The sequence below is a fragment of the Myotis lucifugus genome, unplaced genomic scaffold (genome assembly GCF_000147115.1).
Source record: "Myotis lucifugus unplaced genomic scaffold, Myoluc2.0 scaffold_250, whole genome shotgun sequence".
In the NCBI taxonomy this organism is placed as follows: domain Eukaryota; kingdom Metazoa; phylum Chordata; class Mammalia; order Chiroptera; family Vespertilionidae; genus Myotis; species Myotis lucifugus.
In genome coordinates, this window is record NW_005871298.1 from 760,028 (window position 1) to 781,493 (window position 21,466).

The 21,466-nt window shown below is 48.4% G+C and overlaps 1 protein-coding gene across 2 annotated transcripts in view; it reads right to left on the reverse strand.

The window, feature by feature from the left end:
• Nucleotides 1-1,877: 1,877 nt before the first annotated feature.
• ETS1 (ETS proto-oncogene 1, transcription factor) overlaps nt 1,878-21,466 on the reverse strand; it is a 41,177-nt gene continuing 21,588 nt past the window's right edge. For both annotated transcript variants that reach the window (XM_023762544.1, XM_006098864.3), the window contains 2 exons: nt 6,829-6,947; nt 1,878-5,710 (listed from right to left, as the gene is read on the reverse strand). In XM_023762544.1, the coding sequence (XP_023618312.1) occupies nt 5,495-5,710; nt 6,829-6,947 (335 nt within the window). In that variant the 3' untranslated portion in view covers nt 1,878-5,494. The remainder of the gene's footprint in view (nt 5,711-6,828; nt 6,948-21,466) is intronic.

The window sequence follows — 21,466 nt, forward strand, 5'->3', positions numbered from 1 at the left end:
AAGCCAGAATAGCGTGGGCAATTGCCTTCTCCCACAACCTCCTGAAAGCATGTTAAGTTTATAGATTTCTTACCTCCAGCTTCTTTTGAATGACTCCTCTTTTCCCTGTGTCTCCTTCTATCCAAACCCTAGCCTGCTTTCTCAAAACCCTGCGGTTGATTTAGGGGATACTGTCTCTCCTCAATCCTTACCACCACCACTTCAATATGGCGCTCTCAGCAGCATCACTAAGAGAGCTCACCAGCCCTGGCAAGGTTGCTCAATTGGTTGAAGTATTGTCCTGTATACCAAGAAGTTGTGGGTTTGATTCCCGATCAGGACACATACCTAGGTTGTGAGTTAGATGCCCAGGATCCCAGGTTGAGGCACATATGGAAGGCAACCGATCAGTGTTTCTCTCTCTCTCCCTTCCTCTCTCTAAAAATCAATAAATATACCCTTGGGTGATCATTTTAAAAAAAGAGAGAAAGACCACCAAAGCCCACTTGTCTAAGCATTCCCCAGTTGAACTCTTAGTTTGAGAAACATGAGGACTAAGCTGATTTCATTCAAGCATGCCTGATGTCTTTTAACCTGCTCAGCATTAAATCAGATACTTGGGGTATAAAAGCCACTTGGCATCAAAGGAAAGCTCTCTGCCCAAATCCTTGACTAAGGCAGAAACCTATTCTCCGTGTTCTGTTTATGTAGGGGGAGAATAGCTCAGATGTGGCCTCAGGTTGGCTCAGGAGTTGTGACTTTGCCCAGGTTTGCAGCTGAAGACTAAAACACAGAAGTACCTCACGCCATCTCCCCCCGAATCTCTGAGGGAGTGGTGGTGGCTTGACCGGGATGTCAGAGCCCTCCTCGTGGCCAATGGGGCTCCCCGACCACCAGACCACACAGTTGGTGCTTAACGGGCACTCAGCAAACCTCAAGCTCCAGGCCCGAAGAAGCCGAGTTTCCAAAAACAGAGCCCTCTTTGTGAACAATTCAGCAAAAATTCTCTCTCCAGCTGTGAGTTGGGATTCATGTTGCAAATGTTGGTGTTAATTAAAAACATCCACCTTCTCAGTTTCAACAGTAAGAGAAAAGCACCATGCAGATGGGGTTTCAGCATTCCTCCCCAGAGCACTTACAGATACGACTGTATTTATGACAGGGTGCTGGGGGCTCATTCTTAATTTTCAGTCCCCAAAAAAGAACTGGGGTCAAGGAGATGGATGTGATGGGTCCAAAATGGCACAGAGAAAATTGGTAACAGAAGAAACAAGAGCCCAGTCGGTGTAGCTCAGTGGTTGAGCATCAACCTATGAACCAGGAAGTCACACTTCGATTCCAGTTCAGGGCACATGCCCAGGTTGCGGGCTCCATCTTGAGTAGGGGGCGTGCAGGAGGCAGCCGATCAATGATTCCCTCTCATCATTGATGTTTCTCTCTCCCTCTCCCTCCCTCTCTAAAATCAATAAAAATATATTTTTTAAAAAGAAGAAGAAACAAGAAAACTGTTCCTGTCCAGAGCATCAGGAAAGATGTTCAACTTCCTGTGTATCAGGAACTTGACCTAGTTGAAATCAGATGTTTATCTGCTGAGTCATTAAAAATTGTCTTCACGTTGCCCTAAATCCTTCAGACGTGAAGAAAATGAGGTGTGATAAGGCCAGGGACATTTCATGAAAGATAACACCGTGTATTCAAGAACTGGAATGGGAGATCGATCATACGTCCCTATATTGTTATTGCAGTTCTCACTTTATGGGGACATTTTTACTCGGAAGGATCCCGAGCTAACAAGATCAGCAAGACCTAGTTGCATCCCTTCCTGAGCTTCTGTGGTTGGTTCATTTGTCCCGCTTCACACAGGCACCGGACAGGGAAAGAATCAAGCCACACCCACATCGTTATAAAGGATTTTCTTTGTCTTTAATCTCACACAGTTTAAAATACAATATGAAATCAGCCTACAGTATATAAAAAACTCTTCAGGGAAATGATGTGCCAGCATCAGCTACTAAAATACAGACAAAAACTCCCCCATAAGAAACTTTTTGCATTTAAAAAAAAACAAAAACAAAACAGACACTTAAATGGCTACATCTCTAAGCTACCTCAGTTCTGAGTTTTAAAAAGCACCTGCTTTTCCTTTTTTTTTTTTCATCTTGCTTTTAAATGTTCAGCTTTTTAAAAAATATAAATTATATGAAAATACAAGTTGGAAAATAGTCAAACACAATATAACATCTTTTTACCCCTATATTTCTCAGCTTAAAAAAAAGTATTCTTTAAAAAAAAGTTCAATAACTGAGGCAGTATTCCTGATAGAGATAGTTTCATTTTCATATATATCTTTCATATATGTATCTGGATACATATACTTATGGTTCCTTGAAACTTCTTTGGAATGTAGGTAAGAGCTAACACATTTATATAGACCCCAACGGAGAAAGCAGCATGCACAGCATGGCTAGAAGAGAGGGGGTGTCCTTTCCACCACGAAGACAGGCAGGTTAATGCTCTAAAACCCGGAGAGCTCACTTCCAAAGTGAGGAACAGCACATCTGATCTTGGAATGCTACCTCCAATCCCCGTCGCCACCCAACCAGGGCTCCGTGCACCAAAGTCCCCAGGGGCCTCTGCATGGAGAAGGGAACCAGAGGGACTCTGAACCCGACAGCCAGCGCTGACGTGGGTGAAGGCGTCTCCAAGAAAACAAGGGTTTCCCCCGGCTACACCAGATTTGCCCATCCTTCCTCTGAAGCTAACGTGTGTGTGTGTGTGTTTTTAAAAAAAAAGCATAAATGCAACAATTCTGCTGCATTTCCAGTGTATAAACCACCCACCACTCTTCCTGGGATGGTCTCTGGCCTTTGGACAGAAGGAGAAGAAGGCATCTGGCCAGATCAACAAAGCGGTCTTAACTAACAAACTATCTATAAATACTGAAAACGGTGGACCTGCAGAGAAAGGCGGCCAGCGAGCAAGCGGGCTGGGGAGCACGGGAGGCACTTTCTTACATCGGAGCTGCTGTGGGGTGGCTGCGGGGGTTAGACACTCACATGAGGGGAGTTTTGGGCATCAGTGGAACAGGGAAGGTTGATGAGTTGGGCAGGTGATTGTATGCCTGGTTGCAAACAGCAAGCCATGACTGATGCCCAGCCTTTGGTTCTACCTGCGCCTGTGACTGAAATGTGGAGAGGTGTACCTAGAAAACCCAGGTTTTATCTCAGCTGCAGTTTTGCATGTCTGCAAACACACACACATATGCACTCACGCACACATGCACTCACGCACGCACGCACACACATACACATGCACGCACACAGGCACTTACACATGCACGCACACCTTTGCCCGTGCCCAACAAAGATCAAATAACCTAAGAGAAAACCATGTAGTCCAACAGTTCCGCCGACCCTCCCTGAGCAGCTCCTAAAACATCTCGAGAGCTTCATTAAGGCACCTGCAATTGGAAGAAGATCAAAATACACAGCTGGGCGGATACTGCCTGGGCGTGTGTCACAGAGCTACGTTCCTGACAGCCAGGGTCTGCGAGAGAACCTGGAGTGAACAATCCACGTTCCTGAAGATGCGCTGGAAGAGGTTAGCACTTCCGGTTACTCAGCTAGAGCCTGGGGAAGCCAGCCCTGAGAAGCCCACCTTAACCGCTTCTTCCTCTCTCGCTGCCGTCTGCAAAGCCATCCCATGGCCAGCACCCTTCTTAATCAGGCATCTCGGCCATGGTGGGGATTCTGATTGAAAGAGGAACTTGTCTTCATTACTTAGATGTTGGTCCTCCCCCAACCCCCGACCCCAAACCCCATTTTCAGATTACCCTTCACAGCTGCCTCCGTTGTTTAAATTATGGGGGAACTAAAAATATATTCACATCTCATGGACCACCTCATTGTCTTCATTCAAGCTCCTTTGCTTATGTTTCCTTTGCCTTCTAGTCATTCCTCTCTTCTGCCATGATGAGCCTTCACTTACCCTGTGCCACGACAGCGGTCCAAGCGCAAGACCCGAGCAGCAGCTGCACTGTTCGCTCTGCATGCGCGGTCTTGCCAGATGGACATCCCACTCAACTAGCCTAAGTCCTTCAAAGGAAAGCCTTGCGCTTCTCCTCCGGAAGACAGCCAAGCCACCTTTTGCTTCTAGGCACCCACAATTTCCACTGCCCCAAACACCCAATGAGTCTAAATGGCTTTATCATATGCTCTTCAACTCATGTCTGCTGTCACTCGTTCACTCCCCAATCAGAAAGCTTTACATTTCTCTGCACTGAATAAGAGTGTGTATGTGTGTGTGTGTTTGTGTGTGTGTGGGGGGGGGGGAGCAAGAAGTATGGGAGGCTGAGAGGATGAGACATAAAAGATAAAGTGTTAGTTGGGAATAACATGCATTCAGGACTTACTTCCTAAGACCCGAGGGGTAATGCCCAGGCACACAGCTTTGATTCCCAGTCATAGGAAAAGAACCAAGTCAACCTTCCTCCTCGATGTCCTTTCCAGCTCCTGATTCACTGTGCTCCCCACCCAGGGCTGCCAAATACATTCAAGTTCAAGACTTAATGCTTCTTAGCTCAACATTAAATCTAAACCCCGAGAATCCACTAACGACAAATACGTAGAGGGGCGTGATGATCATTTTTTTAAAAAAATTACAGATGACATTCACATGCACAGGTCCCTTGTCCCCAGATCAGCATCATTTGTTCCTCCATCTATAAAGCCACCCGGATCTGGGGTCCGACCTCGGTGACAGCACTTTGCCTTTCCAGTGGGGTCTATATAAACAGTTTCCTTTCGCTGTGACAGAATCCTCAGCTGGCAAATAAAAACAACCTTGCATGATACTGCAATACTGAGACCACCTTAGAGCTTAAGACGATTTTTAAGAAGAAAAAAAATACTGGCACAAAATTTAATAAAATAAATTTCAACACAAAAACAGTTTTGGTCCTTCCCCCACGGAAGTCCACCTTTGTTTTAAAAGTAGAGTAAAGGGTAAATAGTCCTTGGTTTTTGGGCACTCCCTCCCCAAACAAACTGTCTTATCCCACCTCCCTCTTTTTGGCCCCGCCCAGACCTAAAAACAGAAGCAAACTAATTGCCCTTCATCCATCTCATGACACCTGATGCCTCAATTGCTTATGCTAATAAATTCATCACTTGAGGCACTTTTTTTTCCCCATGGATGATTTTTAAAAAATTAACAGATATACGCGTGTAGTCCTCCCTCAAGCCAGATTCTTCAAGCTTCTAAGGAGACCTTTCTCTCTCTCTCCTGCGAATTTGCTCAAGAATTTCTTGTCCCACCCACCCCACCAGTCCTGGCTCTCCTTTGCCAACCACACATAATTGATTATAGCTGCAGTTCACTTAGCTCCCTCCCCTGAATGTAAAAAAAAAATGAGTCTGGAAAATTAAAAATAGAATAACCATTAAAAAGTAAGAGTCCAACCGACGTGGGTCTTTGAAATGTCTCAGCAGAGTTTCCCTGGTCCCCCAGGTGCCCGTCACTCGTCGGCGTCCGGCTTGACATCCAGCATGGCGTGGAGCTCCTCGGGCGTGTACCCCAGGAGGCTCTGCAGGTCACACACAAAGCGGTACACGTAGCGCTTGCCCGCTGTCTTGTGGATGATGTTTTTGTCATAATAGTAGCGGAGGCCACGGCTCAGTTTCTCATAATTCATCTTGGGCTTGTTTTTCCTTTTCCCCCATCTCCTGGCCACCTGAAATTAAAAATGGGGGAGGGGGGTTAAAAATCTATAAAATAATCCAATATGCATGTTTATATGCCTATAGCCATTCATGATGACCCATGATGTTCAAGTCAGTCCGGGAAGAGGTTCATGTACGTGGAGGGTATTCTCCTGACTGATCTCTCCTGAACTCCAATGTTGAAGGGTCAGGCAAGGATGGCTGGACCGCTGATTCTAGGTTGATGAAAAATAGTGACCCTGGACTTCTACATAATGAAGTTTACAAAAAAAAGGAATGCAACACTGTAGACTCTATTCCATCCCTGTATAATTTAGAGAATGTCCCTGGCCCAGCCAGGGGTGCTCAGTGGTTGAGCATTGACCTATGAACCAGGAAGTCACAGTTCGATTCCTGGTCAGGGCACATGCCCCAGGTTGTGGGCTCGATCCCTAGTGTGGGTGTGCAGGAGGCAGCCCAGCAATGATTCTCTCTCATCATTGATGTTTCTATCTTTCTCTCCCTCGCCCTTTCCTTCTAAAATAAATAAAAATATCTTTTTTTAAAGAGAGAGAATGTCCCTGCTTTGGAATGTGAGGGGCTGGAGGAGCGCTGAGTTGTAGCCACACCTGCCCTTCATCAACAGGATGCAGGTTTCTGTTCTGGGGCACAATTCTTCTCCGGTGCTCCACACCGAGTGGTTGGCTCTCCATGTTTATCCTCAGCATTGGGCATGGCAGAGAGCAACCACTCACTAAGCATTTGTTGGATCAAAGAATGGCTTAATGAGCAAATTGCACCCATTTTCCCAAAGCCTCTTGAGTTGTCTGAGCCCTTTCAGATTCACAGAGCCGTGAGGCCAGGAGAAGGACTGAGTAATAGAAGGCAACTCATATTTACGAAGGATGATTATGTGCCTGAGACCCCGGTGCATCCTATTAGGCAATCCAAGAACAATGGGCAATGTAGAGATTTTCTCTATTTTCCAAGTAAAGAGACGAAGGCTCAGATGGGCTATGCAACTTGCAGGAGGTCACACAGCTAGCAAGTGGCAGAGCTGGGATCGGAATCCTAGAAAATGTCCTCAGTATCACACAACCTCTTCCAGAGTTCTCTCTCGCACAGCACTCTGGGCTCCTTCCCTCCTTACCTCATCTGGGTCAGAGAGCTTGAATTCCCAGCCATCTCCTGTCCAGCTGATAAAAGACTGGCAGGACTTATCAGTGAGTAATTCCAGAAGAAACTGCCACAGCTGGATCGGTCCACTGCCTGGAACACAAGGCATTGACTCATTACTCCAGAGGCCCAGCCCTCTCAGCCCCGGATCCCAGGACCCAGCTCTCCCTCTCCCCTGTCCATGCAGCCAGGAGAAAAGGCAGGCAACACACAGGACACAGGGAGGAGGCGCTACAGCTCACACAGACGGAGAAGGGGAAGACGCTCCCATCCAAAGGAGAAGAAAAACACAAGACAATAGAGCAACTGCCTTCTGTTGAATGGCTGAAGGGTCAGGCCACATTTCTTGCTAAGCAGACTCTAGAAAGAACACACTGACTCCATCCTCTGAGGCAGCGTGGTTCTTTGTGCCTTTACAATTAAGTCATTTTGCCTCAAGAAGTAAAAAAAAAAGGTATTAACCAAGGAATGCCCATTTCGAGTTCCAATCGGAAGTCAAACCTCATAAGCACTCCTCTCTAGAGGGAGCCTTTGGCCCCTGATTTGCAAGAGGGAAGATCTTAGGCTTATGTAACAAGGACTTAGTTGGGTCACCATATTCCTCTCCAGCACCATCCTGTCCTCCCAGGTCACACATAGGCAAGCATCCAAACAGAGAGAGGAAAGAATCAAGTCATCAACTTGCCACCCAGAAATCCTCGAAGGTCAGGTGACGACTATTAAATTCTTCCTGGGTCCAGTATATTCTAATTTACACACACACACTTGCACACACACACATTGTCTTGTCTTAGCCAACAACACTGCTATTATTGTAGTTCTGGAAGGCCTGGCATACTCTGAATGTCAATTTATCTAGGCCGACGCTCTATCCACTGAGCCAAACCGGTTTCGGCATTAGGATAACTTTTTATTCAGAAATGACCATGCTGCCCTGAGCATTGTGGCCCAGTTAATTGGGTGTCATCCCATGCACTCGGGAATATGCCTGGATTTCAAGCTCAATCCTCAGTTGGGGGCTGGGGGGGGTGTGCTGGACCCATCAGATGGATGTTATGTTTCGCTCTCACATTCTCTCTCTTTCCCTCTCTTTCCCTCTCCCTTCCTCTCTCTCTAAAAACCAATTTTGAAAATCTTAAAAAGAAAGGACAATGTTGACTGATTCCTATGCCTCATGAGTGCACCAGAGAGAGAAACACTGGTTCAACAGGCCTGCTGCTTGTGCCCTGCACACCATCTCAGAAGCCAGGGCAGGACTGAGAGCACCCGGCCCATGCAGATGAAGGAGGCCGGGGATGCTCCGACTCACATCGTAAAACCTGACTTTTTAAACTTCTAACCCTTAACCTGAGTTTCAAATGTGTCTGATCCAAAGTAAACTGAGACCCAATAAAACACCAGCTTCAGGTTGGTTCCCTCTCCATCTAAAAGGGAAATGTCCTCTATGATCGATCAGGGTAACCTCTTCTTCTACCTTTCACGTCTATAAGGCCCATGCGTATGCATCACGTCGCTCGCTCCTAAAGTCCACTGCCCACTCCTCTGTATGTGAAGCGCAGTGGCCTTGCTGTTCCCATTCTATCTGTGAAAAAGGAGCTCAGAAAAGTCACGTGACTTTGCTCCGAGCACAGTTAGAAAACGGTGCTTCTGGGTCCAGTGTCCAGCCCGTCAGACTCCAGGCACAGGGCCACCTGGCCAGACACCTGTGAGGAAGCAGTGACTGCTCTGCGCTGTGATCTGCCATCTGGGAAGCGCTCCTTCAGTAACTGCTTCCTCGTGGTGGGCCCAGCGCTCCTCCCCTGCACACCCCACGTGAAACAGGGCACATGAAATATCACTGCGTCCTCCTTCAAAAATGCACCTTGAGCTCTTTGAAACCTTCATGCAAGAAATACCCTACACGTACCCCAGAATGAAACGATTCAGCAAATGCCTACAAAACAAATGAACTTTAGAAAACACAGCCCTGAGTGCTGGACGACTTAAGCCTTATCCTCCTCCGTCTCCACCCCTCCTTGAAAAACCACTGGGTGGGCCACTCACACACATTTGCATATTTCTTATAAGTTGAGTTAAAGTCACCAGCTACTACTCCCTACCTGGGCTCATGGGACTAAAGGCAACATTATGTGAGGAACCCACTGAAAAGCCACTCTGGCGGGCAGAAGGTGTAAGAAAACAGATTTCTATTGAGAGATGCTACGGGATTTCTGATAGAAAAAAAAAAGCAGCCACAAAACCCCTTGTGATATAATAGGCTTCCTGATGAAGTGCAAAATGACTATACATCCACCAGGATCCCCCGAGGAGAGACAGAGAGAGAAAAATCAACTGCCCCAAATTTATGTAAATGAGCCCTGGAGTCTGCTGTCCTCATCTGAGTCAGGTCCCCAGACCACAGACATAAGACAGAGGGAGGAGCTGCAATGCTCTTAAGTGCTATGATTTCGTGCACACCTACTATGCACCGGACACTGTGTTGATGCTTATACCCTTCTCACTTACTCCTCACAGTAACTCCATGGTTAGCTGCTACTGTGAACGTGTTTGTTCTTCCCACGTTACAGCACAGAAAACCGTGCGGCGTGCCCACCGGCGTTGGCCAACGCCACTCACAACAGAAGTGGAGTGGCCGTGATGGAACCCACGCAGTCTGACCCCCACATTCTTAGCTCCATACCATGTCCAACCCAGAGAAGACCACCTGGAGGCTGACGTCGAATTGGCCTGCCTGGTCACACGAATCCAAGGGATAAAAGGACCCACTTTTAAAAAAACACCTGCACTCTGCCAGGTTCTTAAATCAGTTTTTAGAAAACACCTTCTCTTCCTCACCTCCCCCAGCAGCCACAGGACGAAGGACAGCCAGGGACCTTGGCGTCCACCTCCACGGGTGACACTTCCCGTCCAATTGGTTAGGTCCCCTGTGCAAGCCGTTCATGTCATTCATTCTCCCTCCCACCGTTTACCTTAAAAGCTCCCTCACATGATTTATCTTAAAATCCCTTTGGGAAGGAGAGGGCTAGTGATACCAAGCAGAGAAAAGGGAAGGAAGTACCGGCTTCTACCCGGGCAAGTCCAAGTCCAGGAGGGTAGGGCCCAGGAGCCCGCATGCCACCTCTGGGCTGGGCAGCCTTAATGTAGAGAGGGGACTAGTTCCCGTCTGGGAGACAGCTCCTAGAGGCAGGGTCGCAGACAGAGGAGGGCCTGTGGCTGGTCGTCCTGCCTGTGCCATTCCCTGGACTGAGGTGTTCACCTGGGCAGCATCTGCCCGGCCCCAGCCCCGCTCTGTAGAGCCGAGCCCTGGTGTCTGCACACAGGGTCGGGGCCAGGGTGAGGCCCTGTCTGCAGGAGGTTTTCTTCACTGAGTTCACACCTTTGTTCATAAAGAACATCACACTGTGACATTCGGGAGCTCTAGTCTTTTCTTCTATTGACACCAAAGGGAAGAGGGACCAGAGGCAGGAGAGGAGATGCCTGAAGCAAGCACAGGACATGGAGGGGACGGTCGGCTGCTCAGCTCCACAGTAACGAAGTCAGCACAGGGGTGGTCGGCTGCCTCCTCCCCCCAGGCCTTGAGGAAAACCCCTGTGAGCCACCTGGAGTGGAGGGGCACCCAGGGCTCTCCGCCTGGGCTTCCTGCAGGCCACTCCCTACCCTCCAGAAAGCCCACGTGGTACCAACAGGGGAATCCGTGGTCCTGAGTCCTTTCCAGTACGTGTGCTGAGCCCTGAATGGCCTCTTAGCTGTGGGAGCAGCAGGAACAAGAAGAACATAAAATATTCCCCCAGCAAGAAGGCCCCAGGGTGGGCTTGGACAGTGGACAGCCTGACACAGGAGCCTGTTTCCACAATGTGTCGCCCTCACTTCAGGTTGGGAAGGCGATCCGGGGCCACCTGGAGGCCCACAGCTTGGAGGGAGATCTGGGCTGGGGATGCACACTAACTCTATAGACTCCCCAGCAACATCTAAGTCCAGGAGCCTCGTGTGCCCCAGACGTGTGCAAACACTGGATGAGGCCAGCACTCTGAGCGACAGGCTCGCCCACGGGTGTTTCTGTGCGGCTGGGTGTCCGTCCCCAGGGCCCAAGGGCTCCATCCCTCACCCTTGCTCCAACATCTCCTAACTTCGCAAAGCCTCCCCCTCCATCCTTCCTGCACCTCCTCTCACGCCTGGGCCCAGCGTCAGCCAACCACCCAACCAGACTGGGGTCCCGGTGACCTTTGTCCCAGGGAGCAGAGAATGGTGCTAAGAATAGTGCCCGTCATGGGCCGAGGGAGCTCACAGACTAAATGTGACTCACAATGGCGTCCCTGTCTGGGGGGCCCCAGGCAGTCAAGGGCGGCCTTCAGCAGGCTGCCCGGGGTGTCACGCATCAGGAATCCGGTGGCATCACTGGCAGACTATGCCTCTCAAGTCGCAGCTCTGAGCCACAACAACAGAGGGGTCCCTGTTAGAAGGAAGTCTCTCTCCAAAGAACTGGGGGGGAGGGCACCGCACACACACCCCCAACTCCCTGCGCCTCCACAGCCTGCGTCTGCCTCCTCCTTCTCCTCCTCCTCCCTTTCCTCCTCCTCCCCTTCCTCTGGCTGCAGTAGGGGGGATTTCCCCTGCCTGCTTTGTTCTTCTAGGTTCTGGGTACAAGGAAAATTCCTAGTATAACATTCACAGTCCTGATTTGAAGCACTTGATACAACTCAGAAGAAGAAATATCAGGTGGGTACCTGGAGGCATCCCAGACCAACAGCCAATCCCATGAGAATGTTTCCCTCCAGAGAGGACGCTCAAGGCATTTCAAATCCAAGGCCACAATCTATCTCTCTCTCTCTCTCTCTCTCTCTCTCTCTCTCTCTCTCTCTCTCTGTGTGTGTCTCTCTCTCTCCCCCCCCCTCCCCCCCACCGAAAGGCAAAGCTTCAGGTAAATTCCTACTCATTTTGGTTACATTTTAAGTCCCTTCTCCTTATCAAGTCACTGGAAGGCCTGCCAATACATCTCCACGAGAGTTGGCTATTAAAAAAACAAAACAAACAAACAAACAAATAAAAACCCCTGCTTTTTTGCTCCCATACTCTGAATCTAAGAAGTGGGCAACTTAAAGAAATATACAGCAATGGGTTAGGAAAAGTATTAGCAAGATGCTCTCGACAATAAGGTGGTCATTTGTCAGTATCTCTCCTCTCATGTTCCAGGCTCGGAGGTTGCCTGCCTTGACCATGAACTCACACTTAGTGAATTCAGGGCGGGGCCGCAGGTCTGCCTTCTCACTTCAACTGCAAGCTCTCATCTGCCACCTGTGCCCTAGTGCTTGGCACACGGGAGAGCTGACTTCCACACAGAGGGAGGTGAGCTCAGGGCAGTCACTCTGGTGGGCTTCCTCCCACTGCGGTTTGCTTACAAGACCAACCTGACCGCTTGCTCTACGCCCACCCCTCACTGCTAGAATATATGCTCAAGGGCTCACATGCAAAGCCTAGAACGGTGCCTCTCCAACAGACACCAACCATTAAAAAGCTATTTGCTGCCCTAGCTGGTGTGGCTCAGTGGATAGAGCGTCGACCTGCAGACCAAAGGGTCCCGGGCTCAATTCCGGTCAAGGGCACACACTCCTCCCCAGCCCGGACCGTGGTCAGAACTCATGCAAGAAGGAGGCAACCAATCAATGTGTTTCTCTTACACTGATGTTTCTCTCTGCTTTCCCTCTCTCTAAAAATCAATGGGAAAATATCCTCAGGTGAGGATTAACAACAACAACAAAAGCTGTTTGCTGTTCAATGACTCCATTTATCCGCTCCCTACAAACATATACCAAAGCTTACCATACCATGACATGTGCCCAATAAGCATATACTGAACTGTAGACTACAATAACCCCCCCCCCCCGAAAAAGGTGTTAGGACTTAAAAAGCTACTCAAATTGCTTCTCTCTCTTAAAACTATATTTGGGACCAAACAGCAGGGGTGACTCCAGGCTACGTTTCATCAACACGTTCCCCCAAATAAAAACTACCACACCTCCTGTCCTTTGGGGATTCATTTGCTACTTTGAGAAGCTAATCTCTTCAGCTTGACTCTCAAAGTCAAATCAAACACCACGTTTATTTTAACCTATGAAACTCTCATGGTTGGTCACCCTTGCAACAGGGCTGCCTCTACCCTGAGAGCACACATCTGCCAGGTGCTCCTGCAGCAGGGGAACGGGCCTGGCTGCCCCTCCCTGCCACCCAGGTGTCTACCCACAGCCAAACGATGGTGGCGAAAACAGAACACTCAACTCCAGAAATGACCCACCCACGTGTTCATCAGTGTGTCTTCTTCTCATGCTACTCACTGTCGGAGCTCCCAACTCTGAGGGTGGGGCGGGTGACCCCAGAGTCTAAGCATCACCCCCTTTCTGTCAACCCCCTTCTAAATGATCGTTCACAAGAAATTTCCCAAATCTCTCCATGTCCATTAAGTCCTTGTTGAATGAAGTTTACTGACAAATCCAACAGAAAACATCCTGGCAGCTTCTTGCCCTGTGGACCCAACTCCGTCTGAAGCTGTACAAACCTTCTGTCTGGGACTGGAAAAGTCAAGGGATCTTATTGCTGGATTGTCTGGCAACCAAAGGACGGGGGAGATTTTTTTAAAGAAAAGGAAGGGCAGGACTGCTTGATACTGTGCCTTTCCTTTGCCCCTACCCCGACCCAGTCTCATCTCAGCTCTAACATGGTCCATGTGCAGTACATTCTACAATGAGCCAACAGGCCTTGGTTTAATGACTCACTATACAGTCAATGTGTCCTCTACATCTGATCCCTTATCAATGGCTAGTCACGCAAGGGCAGCAATTGGGGATAGAAGCTCTAAAAATTCAACTCAGAACCACAAAAAACAGACATTGCTACAGGTACCTGAAAAACCATTAACATAGTGGTGTTCTAACCAGCATCCAACAATAAAAACAAGTTAGAAAACAGCTCTACAAGCCATGAAAACCACCCTCTGATGCCAAGTCTATGGTTTGCTGACACGTGAGACCAAAAGATAGGAGAAAGCATCAAAAAATAACCATAAAGCAGGTTAAGCAGCGGAGGGCTGAGATGATAGCAGACAGCATCCTACAGAATTAAAATAGCTCCATGCCTTTGGGAGGGCCCGGAATGGGAGTCAGTGGTCCACGGCTTTGATCCAAATTTCTCCCTGATTCACTGCGAGCTTAGGCAACTGATTCAACTCTCTGGCCTTTAGTGTTCCCATTCCTAGACTGTCCCTGCTCCTTCCTACTTCATAGAGATATAAGTTAAGTCTAAATCATGAGGGAATATGTATATGTGTACATATACATACATATATATGTATGTATACATATATATGTATGTGTATGTATATATATATTTTTTTACTACAGTGTAGAACAGTTGGGAACAATATAAAATACAACAATGAAATTAAAGAGAAGAATAAAGCGATAGAAAATATATTTCCAAAGCAGACTTTTCAAAGCAAGACAAGTAAAAGATAGAACTCAAAAGAAAACAGCAAAAGCACTAGATAAAATTTAATTATTCTTCCAAGAATTAAATCGGCCTTTTATATGGCAACTTTGAAAAAGGAGAGAGTTGGAGGCACACAAAAAACCAAAAACCATACAAAAGATGAAAGCAGATGAGTGTGAACTGCTCTCAATACTGCAGATAAGAACGGCCGGTTGAGATCTGCTCGCGTTAGGAATAACCGAGAAGTCCTGGCTCTAACTCAAAGTAGGTAGGCCCAGAAAGAGCAGATGCAAGCTGCTTTGCAAGTGAAAGTATGACAGACATTTATGGTTTGGGGAAATCTTGGCCACAGACAGACTTAGATCCTCTTTCCTCCAATGTGCTTTTTCTTCCCTAATCATTCATGCTCCTCGCCAAGCATGCTCTGCCTGATTATTATGGAGGGCTGACCAAGTTCAGCAGCATTCCCCGTGAATGTCAGCAGTTTCGCTCAGAGGTAGACCCCATCAGCATTCATGGAAGGGGAGGCACAAGTCTGTCTAGCTATCCATGTCCATGGCAGGCTGGGTAGCAGGCCCTACTGGTGGGTCACAGGCTGGCCTGGCTGCCCCACCTGGGACAGACGTAAGGGAGGCTCACTGTGGCATCTGTCCTAGGGCCTGCGAATGTGACAGTTACACACTTCAGTGTGTGGAGAAAAGACCCTTGTTTTTGCTCAGGCTCCTCACACCTGCATGTGTTCAAGCACACGTGTGTGTGGGGGTGGCTGGAGGAGAAAGGAGACTGTTTCTCTCTTAAAGGGGCAGCCTGTATTCAAATGCACCTGCCTCTTTCCCCTAAGCCCAAGAGCTCTGTCTAACCAAGTTCAACCTGCCCTCAGACACAGACCTGGACAGCGAGCCAGCGAAGCTCAAGTCAGGAAGTGGTTTTCCTTAGAGCTTTGCCTCCTGGTGTCTTCTAGGCAACCCATTCTTTCAAGTCACCAGAAATGGCTTAGGTTTGGATTGGAAGGTACAGGGTGAGAATTTTCTTTGACACCAAGGCAATGCTTTCTCTAACCAATGAAACTGAAGGAAAGGTCTCCCTACACGTAGCCAGGTAAGAGGAAGAAGGAAAGAGGCGCTCACTGATTGGGATTGGAAAACAGGACTTGAGAACGCTGACGCCCAGGCCTTTCTCCGATCTCAACACAGCCTATGGAATTTATTTTACCCGAGGGGCCGTGTCCCCAGCACCTCAAGGATGAGAGAAATGATTGGTCCAGCGTCTTACAATTCTCGGGGAGGTGAACCAGCACTGAATTTTTTAAGTATTTATCCAGCAAATGATTTCTGAATAAACCTCCAGTATCAGGCATTGAGGACAGATGGGGTTGAATAGCAAAAGAGAATATTAACAGTGACAAGAGCCTGGAGGTCACAGAAGAAATACCTTCTTTTCTGTGCCACCTTCATGTGATGAGCTGAAAATGTCCTAACCTACCCCTGTGAAGAGGGCCCGACCGAGAACCCAGCTTTGAGAGGCCTTCCCAGAAACTGTGCCCACCCCGGCTCTGAAGGGCACACACTCCACAGAGCTGTGCCCTCTGCACACCTTCCCAGCCAAGCAAGTCCCATCCTCGTCTGGTGTTTAAACTGTCACATGCACTCACCATAGGAGAACTTTCGCTCTCATTATCTCTCAGGGAGAGGTGAGTCACACATCAGGAAATGCACTTTGTTATTTGTCATCAACAACCCTCTGTTTTCTGGAGCTTATTGTGGGCCACCAGGAGCATTGGGATTGGCCTTGGTCTTGAGTCCTGCTCTACAACTAGCCAGACAGAAGAGCTGGGCTGGCCTGATTGACAGCCTATGTTTGGTAGTCAGGTAGGATGGGGGTCACACGACCTATAGCAGCCATGACAACGAGCTACTCGAGTCTCTTGCAGCAAGGAGCATAACTGACTGGATCCACCATGTCCCCACCAAGGTCAAGCTAGCTAGGGTCTGCTCCAGCCAGGGACTGAGCATGGTTGGAGGCATGGGCCCTTTCTGAGAGACATAGAACTCCTCCACTGGGCAACTTTGACCAGCGGATTCCCCACCAGCCTGGCCAGACCTTCCTAGGGATTGAGCTGCAGTTAGAGGCTCTTCCCACCCCAGTCTCCTTCCTTCCCTCTGTCCTTTAACAGGTAACACACCTGAGCACGGTCTAGAGGCTCCCCTGCCTTCCCTTGCTCTCTCCTTCTTTTAGAGCAAGTCTAACCAGGTGTTGACATCGGCTCCTCCGCAGACCCAAACAAATACACTGCCGACATCGGATGTGTTCCTGCTCATTGCCTCACTGGGAAACACTTTGAAAGGCATCTGCTTTGTTGTTTGCTGTATGACTGTGAGCTAGTCCTCTTTCCCCCTCTGAACTTCAACTCCCTCATTTGTACAACGAGAACAACAGAACCTTCCTCATGTGGCTCCTGGTGACAGGTGAAATAATGTAATGGATATGAGAGAGTCTAGCAAACAGCAGGAGTTCCCACACATGAGTTCTGCTCAATAGCAGAAATGACCTAATCTGACATTAAATATCTGCTGTACCCAGGAGAGTGCCAGCAATGACTGGAATTCTATACATAAAACATATAGTTCCAACCACAAGGCACGTCTGATCCTGGAAAGACAAACAGGTTGGAGGATAATATGGAAAACAGTGGTAACAACCGGCACCCAGAGAACTCTCCTATACACCAGCACTATTTGTGGGTGCGTCCCATGACCTAGTTCATTTCATTCTCTCATCCATCCTAGGAGAGAGTAACTATTATTATTCCCATTTTGCAGATGAGAAAACTGAGGCACAGAGTGTTAGCTTATCCAAAATCACACAGCTGGTCAGTGACAAAGCCAGGACATGCTCAGGACGACTGGCTCCCAAGTCCACACTCTTAACCCTACTGATCCAGCCCCTGGAATAACTCTGGTTAAACAACATGGGTGGCCAGAGGCAGACCCAAGTGACAGAGTGGGCTCGGGTAAACACCCACCCTGCGGGTGTCACGTGGACATCACTCTATGGAAAACAGGAAACCTCTGATTTCCACATTTTTAAAGACATTTAGAAAAAAAGACTTAATAGTGAGGCCCCGACCACGTGATCCTTTTCTACCGGTGGCAGATGATGAAGAAAAACTGTCCAAACGTGAATCAGGAAGCAGGAGCCACGAAACTGCCCTGCAGGCAACAGAAGGAGGCTTCTGCTCCCACCCGGGTCAGATCTTGCCAGGAGTTTTCCCCACCGACCCCATCACTGAGCAGCAGGGTAGCCCATTTCTCCAGGGAGACCCCCACATCACTGCACGCCCCGCCTCAGGACCTACCCCCAAACAGCGCAGAGGACCGGAACCCCCCGGCTCCTGGGCCGCTGGCTGGCAGCACAGCTCCACTCGGGACCAGGGGTCTGTCTGGCTTCCTGCCACCTGTCAAGGAAGGGGCCTCTGAGCCAGAAACGGGGAGACACTCTGTTGCTGCCTTTCTCATTTCTAGCTCTTTCCCTCCTGTCCACTCAGATGCTGCCCAAGGATGCTCTATGCTGAGACGGATGGCTTCCCCCAAGCCCGCGGCCAGCTCCCTTGCCGGACCCGGGATCCCTGTGAAAGGCGTGGGCTGCACAAACGGGCATCTGAGCTCTGTGCCCACGTCAACCAGTTGGTTCTCCTTGGCTGTCGTCAGTTCACTCTGTCTTATCCCAACACTAGAGCCTGATGCACGAAATTCATGCAAAGGGCTTGGCCCTCACAGCCACGGCTTCATCGGGAAGGACGTCCAGAAGGTCATTTGGCTGTCCGATCTAATTAGCATATTACGCTTTTATTATTACAGCTTTCCGCAGAGAGGCTATCTTCCAGGTTGGCTCTGGGAATAAACCCCCAAATTAAAAAGCTGTATGCTGTCCCTCATAACAGTGCTGCCTCAGGATAGAATTCCTCAGGATAGAATTTTTTTACTCTCCTGTAGAAATCCACGTTGCCCTGCTAATTTTCTTTGGGGACCCCGCTCCCCTTCCTGATCAGCAACTTAGGCGCATGCCCGAGTTCCCGGGCGTGGCTTGTGCCTGGGCCCACCACCCAGATCACTGTGCAACCCCGCTTTCCTCCCGAAAACGGATTCCAGGCAGCGCTCCCTGCCAAGTCTCCGTTTTATTCTGCATTGAAGGGTTTTCAAGGACTTCCTTCTGCAGTCAAGTTGTTTATTTTCGAGAACATGTTTTAGCAGTAGCGTAGGGTTACTGACCCCTAAAGCTCAACTACGAGCCAGAAGGCCCAGGTTCTGGGCTTGTTGGGACTGTCTCCTTGTGTGACTTTAAACTCGCTCCAGGGCCTTTTACAAAGTGGCAAGAAGACTTCTTTCAGGACAGAGCGATTGGAGAGGGCCTGCAGCGGGATGTCTTTTTCTACAAGACCGGTACCTGTTTCTGTCTCCTGCCAAAATATTTGGAAGTTGAATTCCAGTGAGCCCCCAGTTTAGTCTTGAGGAAACTGGGGGACTCTCTAGTCGCAAACCTCGCACTGCGCTATAAAACCTAACTCGGTTACAGTTCACGAATGGCTTCGGGCCTAGCTTTCCTCAGACCCTGGGGTGAAAAAGAGACCCTAACCACTGCACTCACCATGGCGACCCAAAGGGGGCGGATACCCCTGGATGCTGACAACAAGAGCATTCCAGGTCGGCTCCGTAGCCATCCCAGATGGGACTGGAATGGGTTCCTTGTCTGTGGCAATGCCTGGCAGTCCAGAATGGAGTTGGATAAAGGTGATTTACAGACCAATAACTCTGGACGAAAGCCAAAAACTAGCCCTGGCCCCTCCTCCGGTCTGCTAAGTCACATACATACAGTGGTAATTAGTGACTATCGGGAAACAAAGCCCCTGATCTGCTCTGAGGAGGTCACTGAGATTATAACCCATGACCCATACTGTCATTCCTTAATATGGAGACAAAATTCGTAGGCGTCTGGCACTTCAGATCCAATCCAGGAGCTGCCATTCTGTGCAGGCTGCAATCAGGCGGCCTTGAATAAGTCACTTTTTATGCCTCAGTTTCAACATCTGTAAAATGGGACTGGAGAGACAGAAAGAGACAATCCTAGTTGACGATCCAGTATGTGATTCTAGACCTACTGAACCTGACAGCAAACATCAGAGCGGCCTGTTTTCTTCAAGAATCCGGAAAGCATTTTGCTTAGGTCGATCAGCTAGCTAACCAGAAAACACGGGGCGCCTGCCTCCGATTGTTTTCTTCATTAGGTGCGGTTCCTAATGTATCCTCCAACAAGAGACAAATGGAGCTTTCTGATTGTATCAGTTTGACAACCATAGGCAGTTCACAGCAAGGTAAGAAGGTGCATTTCGGCGGAAGCCAGCATCGCATTTGATGTATTCTTAACTCCACTAACAGGCAGGCTTTCAAGCCACGTTATCTGCCCCCACATCTTGACCTAATTTAACAAGTTGCCATGGGAGACCAGTGAAGGTTGATGCAATTTTCTTATCTTTGGAGGAAGAACGTAACTGTGCAAGAAGCTGTGAAAATTCAGTTTCTAACTGATTTCCCCCCGTACATGCAGTAACTCAGACATCATAGGAGGAAATAAAATCTATTTCTTTGAAAGTGATATGGATGGAGACCTAGGCTCCTAGTGTAAGGGGAGGAAAATGGGTCCTGCTCCCAGCTCAGAGAATCTATACATACATCCTTTCATTCAGGCCAAGGAATTGTGATGTAAGGGTCCAAATGCTCCTACTGTGTGGTCACACATACTTTGGAGTAATCAAAATTTAAGGGAGTTGGGTGGGGGGCGGGGGGGAGGCAGAACTTGAGATACAAAAAAAGAGTAGGAGTGACTTTTACAAGCAATAAAAAGGGTTGCCAGCACTTATACAATGATTTCCGCCTTCTAAGTTATTTTTTCAAACTTCAGCTCATCTCAGCATGTCTGCATAAAGCAGGAGACCCATCTGTGTTCCAGTCCCCGCCTGCTCTTTGGGTGGTGTTGGGGCTCACTTGTTATGCTCCCTCCCCTTCCCCTTTCTCTAAGATGTATCTGAAACGAGAAGGGGCCACAGTGAGGGCTCAAGAGCAAAAACCCACCTCCTAGAACAGTGGTTCTCAACCTTCTGGCCCTTTAAATACAGTTCCTCATGTTGTGACCCAGCCATAAAATTATTTTCATTGCTACTTCATAACTGTAATGTTGCTACTGTTATGAACCATCATGTAAATATCTGATATGCAGGATGGTCTTAGGCGACCCCTGTGAAAGGGTCCTTTGACCGCCAAAGGGGTCGCGACCCGCAGGTTGAGAACCGCTGTCCTAGAATCAGTCTGCAATGTGGGCAGGAGACACTCGCCAGGCAGTGAGCAGAGAAAAGGCTATGTGGGCTTTCCGCCCGCATCTGCCTAACAAATCCTGGCCTTCATCGAAACCACAGCAGTAAGAAAATCCAATTCAAGTCTACAGACAATTACACTAATATTGAATTTGACAAGATAGTGAACCCTCAAAAGCTCCTAGCAACTTATCTGCACTCAACATGTGCTTGGAAACATTTGCTGAAATAACTGATTTGCTACCATTAAGCTCTTCTCCTCCACTCCCCCATGTCTAGCACAATGTCTAGCACTTATTTGTTTAAATTAATCGATTTGGTTCAATTACATTTTCACAGATCTTCTACCACCAAGATAAGGATGAACACTTCTCCTTCGCTAAAAGTAGAAAAGGGTACAAGGTAAATTTGCCTAAAATCACACAGTGTGTTACAGTTGGGAGGGAGCGTAAAGGACTTCCGTTTTCTGGGCTATTGTTCTCACCGTGATCTGAAATAGTATGAGAAATTAAACCTACAATTATAAAGAAGAAACAACTGAATGGTTAAGATCCTTAAAAACGTTTTTTAATCCGCATGACTACTTTAGTCTTTGAGACCAATAATCAATAATCACCCTCCCTTTTCTTCCACTTATTGAATATTTTATTCTGAGAGAAAGAGAGGGGGCGGGCAAGGGATGGAGGGAGAGGAAGAAGAAGGAAGGAAGGGAGGGAGGGAGGGAGGGAGGGAGGGAGGGAGGAAGGAAGGAAGGGAGGGAGGAGGGAGG